Here is a 10,378-nt window from a genome sequence, read left to right on the forward strand (position 1 = left end):
ATATTAGTTTGAACTTTTGTATCGAATAAGCAAAAGATGTTAACTTATGTCGGACAAAACATGATACTGTATTTACTGTGTTACTAATACTAATACTAATGTATTATAATACATTTATATACTTCTTACAGCCTATAACTCTGCACGTATGTTTGTAAAGCATATAACCTGCATGTTATACAAATGCATGCATTAAACACATATTATCAACAAATTAATTAATTTTTCCTCTAATGTTGCTTGGGGTTAGATTTGGGTTAGGATGTCTAAAATGTAACAGAAACTTCTTGGATTTTAACCCCAAACCCAAGCGACAATGTTAAAAATATAGAAAATTTGAAAAAACAAAACAATTACACGAAAATATGTGTGATATTAAGTGAACGGGAAGGACTGACATATGCACACAAAATTGGACTTTGGCTTATGTATTGTATTACTTTTCAAAAGGAGAATGGGTTCGTTAACAACACAAAATGCAGTCGAAACTGTGTGCAGTCGAAACTGAGTCCAGCAAATCCTTTACATGTATGAATCATAGAGTCTGAAGTTTCCACAGAGATGTGTAAACATTCGACAATGTAAATAAAAAAAGTTATTCTTAGAAAACTATAGCAATTGTGTGATTTTAATACACAAAAGCTCAGTTTGCAATAATTTATATTAAAATACAGTATAGTTATAGTTCTTTTCTGAAACTCTTTTACTTTGAAATTAGGTTATACAAAAAAAACACATACCCATTTTTTGGGGGGCATTTTCCAACTATAAAATTGTACAGAATTGTTTTCTTTGCACAATGTATAAATTATAATAAACCCCTCTGATAAATAAACATAGAGTATGTTTAGTACATTAATACTCATATTATTTACAAAAAACTTTTAAAGGCACAGTAACTGATACAGTAAGTGAGGTTTAGTATGGTGTGTTATTATGATTAGGCTTATGTTACGTGTTCCATAACTGGTTGAGCATTGCGTTGGCATGAGTTTGATTTCTCATTCTCCTAAAAGCATATGCCAGTTGTAATGTTACATGAACTTAAGTTTTTTCTGTTTCCTCCCTGTGCTCTATTGTTTACATTATGTAGGATGATTTTATGTAGAAAACAGTAAATCACAAAACAATGGGTTTTCATAGAGAACACATTGCAAAACAAATGCATACCTACAATATTTTGAAATGGACATGAGAAGTTAAAGAGTTAATGACAATAAACAAAAGATGAAAATTAATCATGCTGACACAACAAATCGTAGTTACAACATAACAGCATAGTGTCACCAAACAACAAAAGTCAGGCTAAAGCTTTAAGTTGACCACATCATTTGTTTATGTTGCAATGCACGCTGTGGGCTGTCTTGTAAATCAGCAACATTGCTCAAAATGAATACAGTATTTTCATACTATTTTAACTTGAGAAAATAGTCTTATGTGTTATCATGTACATTCATAGTATTCTTATTTCTTAGTATACGTGACTAAAAAGCAAGTACACTGTAGACTTTTAACCTAGATATTGTCTTCTTTACTTAAACAATGACGTAAGCATCACTTAATATTTTGAGTTTTAGACATATACTTAACGTTTAAAATTCATTAAACTAGAACATTCAAGTGAAATGAACTTAAAATTATTAGTACATGTTGTAAGGAATAACCATAATCTTTTTTGACTGAATATTTTGATTATTTAACTTTTTTCACAGAACTAGAACTTTAAATATTTAAATATTTGTTAATAAAATGGGTTTAAGATGTTATATTATTGATGTTGTTTTGTTGTAAATTATCATTTTGTGAAGTCACTGTTCAGGTATCATAGTTAGTCATGAATTTTGTGTTATAATACCTTTCAAAACACTCAAAGTAATGTAATTATAAATAAATAAAAAATAAAAAATAAACTAATTATTTCAAGTTAAATCAACTTAAATTAAGTTTAATGCTTAATTAAGTTTAAACTTGCTGAATTATATTGGAATTACTAGAAATTGTAAGTTAAATGTACTTTCAGTTTAGTTCACATTTATTATTTTTTAGGGCAACAACTTTCCTCCATTTTTTTAAGTAAATTCAACTTGTCCAGGTTTACAGTGTAAACATTAAATGTTGGATCAAATTAAAAAAGTTCTTTAATTGGTAAAGCCATCAGTAAAGCCAAGTAAAAAAAATTAGGTATTACCAATTGAAGTGACTTTTAAAAGTTTTGTAAGTTTACAGAGTTATCTTTTTAGGTGTTACCAACTGGAGTGATTTCGTTTTTTCACCTTAATTTTTTATTTAAAGTGAGAAAATGTAAGTTTATAAAACATATTTTTTAGGTGTAACAAATTGAAGTGATTTTAAACGTTTTTACCTTTAATTTTGCAATTTGTGTATATAAATCCTTATATTGGGGAAAGAGGTCTAACTTTCCATGTAATATAAAAAATAATATTTATAAAAAATACATTTTCAGACACAAATGAAAACTTTCCAGGGCATGAGATAGAGAATGTCACTGAAAGGTCTCAAATGTAATTGTAAGATAAAAAGAATCATAGTTTGATTTTAAGCATTAACTTCACTATTATTCAAATCGCTGACATGACATTACTCAGTCAATATTAAAGAGGTTGTATTTTCACATAATGTTCTTTACATTACTGTATGTATGATGGTTTTATGTAGAAAGCAGTAAACCACAAAAATACTTCAGCTGGGTTTTCACAGGTAGGTCACGATTCTTTTGTGTAAAAAGCTGAAGGTTTTTGGGTTAAGGTTCATACACACAATAAAATGTATGTTTAAACTTTGTTTAAGAATGTTGAAATTTCTCTGAACATTTAAAACTGTATACATTTGCACAATAAATCATAGCTACAGCCATGGTTAGTCCCTAAAAAATACTAAATAATGATACTTAATTGTCAAAAGCAATAGAAAAATTAAATAGGTCTGGATTGACAGACAAAGAGTTTTGATATCACACTGTACAAAATCACTGTACAAAATGAAAACATATATTTTTATGTAAGTCGTTTTAACTTTATGCTGCATTTTTTCTCACAGTGTATGTTGGGTTGTTTTATCAGAAAAATAGATGTGGTGGGGGCCCAACCTCATATTCTTTTACAGACCCAAAACTGGTATTGGCGCCCCTGCAGTACAATGAGGCTTAAACACAACTAAAGCCTTATTATCTCACTGTCAAGTTTTCAAACAGTAGATATGGCATGATGACAAATTAATCTCTCGTACAATATGTTTGTATGTCTCCATTACATCACGATAAATAGAAAGAGTGTATTGCATTGTTTGGTCAAAATGAGGCAATGCATCTCTGTCAGCTGGCATTACATCACGTGGAAAAATGAACAGGTTTAGGCAGTTCATTATGTTTTGTCATTATGACGTCTCTGTCTATACTTCTGTATATAAACCCCTCGATCATCCGTTCAAAACACAGTGAACACTGGAAACAAACAGGAGGTTCGAGCAAGAGAGAAGACTTTAGATTGACATCTACTGGTAAAGTCACTTTTCATTTCTTTATTATGTACGTTTAGCATTGTATTAAAGGGATGGTTTATCCAAAAATTACAATTATGTCATAATTTTTTTACCATTGTGTTGTTGTAAACCTGTATGAGTTTCATTATTCTGTTGAACACAAAAGAAGATATTTTAATAAATGATGGTTGATGCTACCCATTGACTACCATAGTATTTGTTTTTCCTACTATGGAAGACAGTGGTTACCATCATTTACCAAAATAGCATTTTTGTGTTCAACAAAATGAAAAAACCTATACAGTTTTGCAACAACATAAGGGCGAGGAATTGATGACGTATTTTATTTTGGGGTGAACTATTCCTATTTATATTATCTTCTTGAGGTCTCACCCTGAGATGCTTTTTATCAATTCTATGAAATCAACATACAAACTAAATTAAGTCTTGATTAAGTCTTGTAAGAATTTATTTTTAACCGTGTTCCAAAGAACTGTGCATGTTGAGGTACTTTGGAATTTTTTGTTAAAAAATTCCGTAGAAATTGCAGCTGGGTTGCCGGTAATATACCGTAGATTTAAATTTATGTTTTTAACTGGCAACATTTTGTTCAAAGTTAAATGAACATTTAACATTTACAAGTCTTTGTCTTTACAGAGTAAAACTAAAAAAACAGCATCAAGCAAAACATTCTGGGAAACAAAATCTGAAGCAAAAAACAGAAAAAGGTTGATGATGACTTCTGGTTCCCAGAATGCTTTGCATGAGGCCGTTATTGTATAATTTTATTCTGTAAAGATAAATACTTGTTAATATTTAAAATTGATTGAACTTTGAACAAATTCTTGCCAGTAAATTACATAAATGTAAATCTACGGTAAATTACCGGCAACCCAGCTGCAATAACATTGTAATTTCTACGGAATTTTTTTACAGTGTAGATCTGATAGGACGATGGCGACAGATTCCTGATATGCAAAGTATTAACAAGGGACATAGTGTGTTGAGATGTGCATCTTTGAAAGTACTATAATGATGGTCAGGATGGAGAAAACTATCTCAAAGTGAAACCAATAACAGTTTAGTTCTTTACATTTTTTGATTTCTCCATTGTGTTTGATCTACAGATACCACACAGATGGAGAAAGCTCTCCCATTGAAGATATTGGCAGTTTTGGGTCTTGTTCTGCTGGGGTCCAGTGTAAATGAAGGACGGATTGTGAGTAAATGTGAGCTGAAGGCTCAGCTGGACGCAGCTTTTGGAAGAAATGTGACCGCGAACATGACCAACAATATACCTGGATGCAATGCAACTCGTGACCTCGTTGCCAAACGTAAGTGTTGTTTTTAGTGACGGTAAATGCTGCTGAATTGCATTTTGGACACAATTTAAATATAAGTAAGTGAAACCTCACATTCCAAGTGTTCTCCTGTTTTTATTTCAGTTGTCTGTTTCGTAAACCGGACTTCAAGGTTCAACACCAGCGTTATCACCACCATCCAGGTATCAAATCCAGAGCAGCTAAACCAAAAACCAATTGAACCAAATGTGGGCCGTCCAGGTGAAAGACCTCCTCCATCAAATGTGGGCCGTCCAGGTGAAAGACCTCCTCCATCAAATGTGGGACGTCCAGGTGAAAGACCTCCTCCATCAAATGTGGGCCGTCCAGGTGAAAGACCTCCTCCATCAAATGTGGGACGTCCAGGTGAAAGACCTCCTCCATCAAATGTGGGCCGTCCAGGTGAAAGACCTCCTCCATCAAATGTGGGACGTCCAGATGGAAGAGCAAGGAGTAGAAGATCTCCTCCCCGGAAACCAGAAGGAGGAAACAACATGGTCCCGCCCAGTAGCTCAGGTGTTTCACCTAATGTGACCGTGCACCTGTTGGGAATCTTTCAGCTGAACGATCGCGTGGCCTGCGATTCTGGATCGAACCAAAGTCTGAACGTCTGCCGCATGAATTGCAGTGGTGAGTACCATGAATGATCACTAAACACAACAAAATTAATGGAAGATGGAGATTCGCAGGTTCTCGCTGAATTTATGGATGGCTATTTCAGAACCAACAGTAAAAATATTGAATAAAAGCAAAATCACTTGCATTTTTAACGTAGATTTTGTCTTTCGCAGCTCTGACCGATGATGACATCAGGGACGATGTTGGTTGTCTGAAGACCCTGATCACAAAAATAAGCAATACGTACGTTTGCGTAAATTCTTCTCTTTACACCACATAATGCTTTGACCCTCAATTTGATAACCCTGTGGTAAATGACTAAGTGTATAGCCTAAATGTAGTTTTGTCGAGTCACATCATCATCAGCAGGACTTTACTTAGACCAATGGCAGACAGTATAATATAGTGCTCATGTTCTGTTTATCTTTTCTTACAGCACGACAGCTGCTCCTGGCTCCCCTTTTCTTCCCGAAAAGTAAGTGAACAATGGATGCATGTAATTTATAATGCCACATTAATTGTGATTATAAATAAACAATCAAATAATGAAATATAAATATAGATATAAAACTCTGTTAAAATCTTCTCAATCTTGTAAAGATTTTAATGAATATTTAGTAATGTGCGTGCTTTGTATTGTTATATGGTGTGTCACACGCCCGTGTTTATACGTGGTATTAAGATGCGTTTTGGTCGATCGGATCACAAGTGGACGAGAAAGTGTCACCTGGTGTTTAAATCCGCCTCTTTTGTCCACTTTTGACCGCTTCTGTTCTGATTACTTTGAGGGGGTGGGATGAATTGTTTAAACATGAACGGGTTTAAGTTGACATGCACTGATATTATGTTAGAGTTTATGTTCTGTTGTTAGAAAACATGTTTTTTCAGAATGTTTTGTAAGGGCTTTCTCAGATATTTCAGAGCAATTAATGAAATATCTTGCACAACTTTTACCTGCAAAATAAAAACAAAAGTTTAAGCAATGACAGTCTGTCAGGTGCAATGTAAAATCATTGTTCTCAGTACATTATGTATGATTGTCCATCAATACGATTGTGATCCGATTAATCAAAAGGTTCTTTTAGGGGCTGTCTCAATCGCAAAATCCTTCCAGTGCACCAAATATTTATTTCTCAAAAATTAATATAATGCAACACAAAATCAATGCTCCATATGTTTACATGACCTTTTCTGCAGCTCTCTATAGAGGTTATAACCGAAATTGCACGAGCCAACTCAATAGCCATTTCTCAATATATGTGTGTCATAACTTTACTTTTTTTTTAAAGTTTGATGAATGTGTTTGTTTGTGTCAAATAAGATATTGACTTTGTTTTGTGTCTGCAGGATGGACTTCTTTTTCCCAGAGGAGTGTAACTCTGTGATTTCCTCGAGTTACTTTGCTGACTGCGCCTAAAATATTCAGCACCATATGATATGTACTGTAACAATCCTGTCATTTTTATGCATTTCTGTACTTGACTTAACGCTATGATAGCAATGCATATTTGGCAGAATATTAATAAAACATTATTAATGAAAAAGTCCTTCAGATGTCATTGCTTTTATTAAAATACATTACAAGTTATGCACACAATGTGCCGTGTAGGCTATGGCTTTTTACAGTTTATACATTCTTTTCTGAATAAACAATGTTTGCACTGTAAATGTTTCAATCCTTTGTCCTCCTGCATCCAACCTTAATGTTTCATAGTCACTACATAATATAGCAGTTTAAAAAGAGCCTTTGCCACTTTGGCAGACAAAGAGCACATACAAATGTTATGACTTTTATAAAGCCATTTGTATGTTTGCGGAAAGGCTTTGCATTTGTCCCTTTACATTCAGCACTACAAGACCACTAGATGTAGTAAGATATTAGGCAATATGAATATATGGGACTTGCAATACAATTTCTGGACAGGGATTAGTTTAAAGGGACACTTCACCCATTTACATAAAGCTTTGTATAGTTAGAACCCCAGTTGTGTTTTTTAATGGTCGTGCATCATTTCCTCAGTTGCCACTGAGACAGGAGAAATACAGATTTCAGTGTTGCACTTCCTTCTTTCAATGATGTAAAAATCATCATTTTGCATCATTGAAAGCAGGAAGTCTAAAATATTTGTTGAGGGGGTGAGACTACAAAGACCCCTTTTCTCTGTCAAATAGGCACCAAATTCGAAATGTATGTTAAATTTTGACTACAAATATGACGCACTTTCAATAAAGATTAATGTTTCTGCGGGTGAAATGCTCCTTTAAGACAGGACTAGGCCTTAGTTTAAATAGGCAATATAATTAACTTTAACAAACATGCCTTACTAAAATCATTACTTGTGTGCATTTTGAGGCGCAGTGCAAGTTGTTTTCAGTTTGGACAGTTCTTACATTTATTTTAGTCTAGGAATAGTCTTATCCCTGTCCGGGAAACCGCCCCTTTGTGTACTACCACTAAACCTAAAACTAAGTTTACCTAAAAAGTAAATGAAGTTTGTGTGTGTCTTAAGAATTTAGATTTCTTTGATATTATAAGCAAATCATACCTATAGAAGTTCTGTAAACTCACTATCTTACAATGCTATGCTCCAACCAATGAGGCAGAGGAAGAGGTCAAAGTAGATTGGTATGAACAATTGCAAACGGCAGTTTCAAAACTACCCCAACATGACGTTCTTCTCCTAACTGGTGACATGAATGCCAAAGTGGGAACCAACAATTTCAACAATGAGAGGGCAATGGGTAGACATGGATGTGGCGATAGAAACAACAATGGAGAACGTCTTGTTGATTTCTGCATGAGCAACAACCTGGTCATCGGCGGCACCATCTTTCCACACAAAAACATCCATAAGCTCACATGGCAGTCACCTGATGGTAGGACCACCAACCAAATTGACCACATCATCATTAATGGTAAATGGCGCAGGTCACTGCAAGATGTTAGAGCTTACCGGGGTGCAGATGCCTATAGCGACCACCACCTAATCGCTGCCACTATTAAACTCAAGTTGAAGAAGTCAAACCCACAAGGCCATCAGCAGAGGAAACTGGACATTTCAAAACTTCAGTACCCAAAGGAAAATAAGGAGTTTGTGTTGGAACTTAGAAACCGCTTCAGCACGTTAGAGGTTCCCTTTGAAATGGAAGAAGACCCCACCATAAACAGCAAATGGAATGCTATCCAAACCATATACTTTGAAACAGCACAAAAAGTATTCGGCTACAAGCAGAAAGGGGCCAAAGAATGGATCTCCTCTAACACTTGGCTGAAAGTCGAAGAGAGGAAACAGCTGAAGGCAAAGATGCTAACACCAAGTCCCAACGACTCCTCGAGAAAACCAACATGTCCTATAAAAACAAGGACAGAGAGGTGAAGAGGAGTGCCAGAAGAGACAAAAGGGTCTTTGTTGAACACCTGGCAAATGAAGCCGAGAAAGCTGCAGCCAATGGAAACCTGCGCACTGTATACAAAATCACAAAGCGACTCTGCGGCAGATGCACAAACCAAACTACCCATGTCTGGGACAAAAATGGGAAGATCTGTACATCAGAGAGTGAACAAGCAGCCAGGTGGGTTCAACACTTTCAGGAAATACTCAACCTACCTGAGCCTGAACAATCAGCCAATATCACTGAATATACCATGGAGTACTGTAAAAACAATAATCAACAAGTGGAGAAAATATGGCACAACATTGACATTACCAAGACCAGGGCATCCACCTAAAATTTATGAGACAACCAGATAAAAAATGGTAAGGGAGGCTGCCAAGAGGCCTACAGCAACATTTAAAGAATTGTAACAATATCTGACAAGTACTGGTTGCTCCCTACATGTGACAAAAATCTCCTGAATTCTTCATGTTTGGGCTATTAGCATTTTTTTACCAAAAATATCATCAAGTCCATCTAAAGTTTGTAAAAACAAATATTTGTATATCCCAAATCCATGTGGAATAATGTATTATAGTCCATTGAGAGCAAAGTTGAACTTTGGCCGTTGTACCAAAATATATATTTGGTGCAATAAAACCCACAGCACATCACCAAATGAACACCATACCCACTGTAAGGCATGAAGGTGACAGCATCATACTTTGTGGCTGCTTTTCTTCAGGTGGAACTGGGGGTTTTAATTAGGGTGGATGAAATAATAAATAGCTCCAAATACCCATCAATTTTGGCCCAAAACCTTAAAGTCGCCATGAAACAGAAGTAGCGATTGCCTTATTTTCCCCGTGGTGACGTATATCCGAATGAAACGGCTTTTGAGATGAAATAAGGCAGGGCTGGATTTGAATTTGTCCATCGAGATCTGATTGGATCGTTTGAAGTTGGGTCGTGTTGCTAATTGCTAATCACTGCGATCTTCTCCCGGACCCCGCCCACCTGCCATACTTTTGACCGGAAGTGAAGAGAGATCGTTTTGAGGAGGGGAGGAGATTTGCATTTTTGATTAAAGATTATGAGCACACACGAATTTTTAAAAAATAATGAAGCTCACAGATAAGTCATTTGTTAATAATACCACACTATTAAAAATACATATATAGTTTTTCATTTCAATTTCATTGCGACTTTAAGGCTTCTGCCAAAACACTTAAGATGAAGAGAAATTTCACCTTACAATGACACAAAGCACACATCTAATCAACAAAGGAATTACTTCACCAAAACAAGATCAAGGTTTTGGAATGGCCCAGCCAGATTTCGGATCTAAATCCCATTTAAAATCTATAGGGTAATCTGAAGAGGGTTGTGCACAGGAGACACCCAACCAATTTGACAGAGTTAGAATGCTTTTGCAAGGAGAAATGGCAAAATATTGCAAATTCAAGATGTTTGAAATTGATTGACACATACCCATTAAGATTGAATGCTGTGATAAAATCTAAAGGTGCTTTAACTAAGTTTTAGTT

At 35.0% G+C, this 10,378-nt stretch overlaps 1 protein-coding gene across 1 annotated transcript; it reads left to right on the forward strand.

The window, feature by feature from the left end:
- Nucleotides 1-3,148: 3,148 nt before the first annotated feature.
- Nucleotides 3,149-7,305, forward strand: LOC141282076 (uncharacterized). Its single transcript, XM_073814554.1, has 6 exons — nucleotides 3,149-3,516; nucleotides 4,626-4,832; nucleotides 4,944-5,468; nucleotides 5,630-5,699; nucleotides 5,893-5,931; nucleotides 6,804-7,305. Exons 1-6 carry the CDS (start codon nucleotides 3,396-3,398, stop codon nucleotides 6,871-6,873), a joined length of 1,032 nt encoding a protein of 343 aa, XP_073670655.1. The 5' UTR covers nucleotides 3,149-3,395; the 3' UTR covers nucleotides 6,874-7,305.
- Nucleotides 7,306-10,378: the final 3,073 nt, after the last annotated feature.

The sequence above is a fragment of the Paramisgurnus dabryanus genome, chromosome 4 (genome assembly GCF_030506205.2).
Source record: "Paramisgurnus dabryanus chromosome 4, PD_genome_1.1, whole genome shotgun sequence".
In the NCBI taxonomy this organism is placed as follows: Eukaryota; Metazoa; Chordata; class Actinopteri; order Cypriniformes; family Cobitidae; genus Paramisgurnus; species Paramisgurnus dabryanus.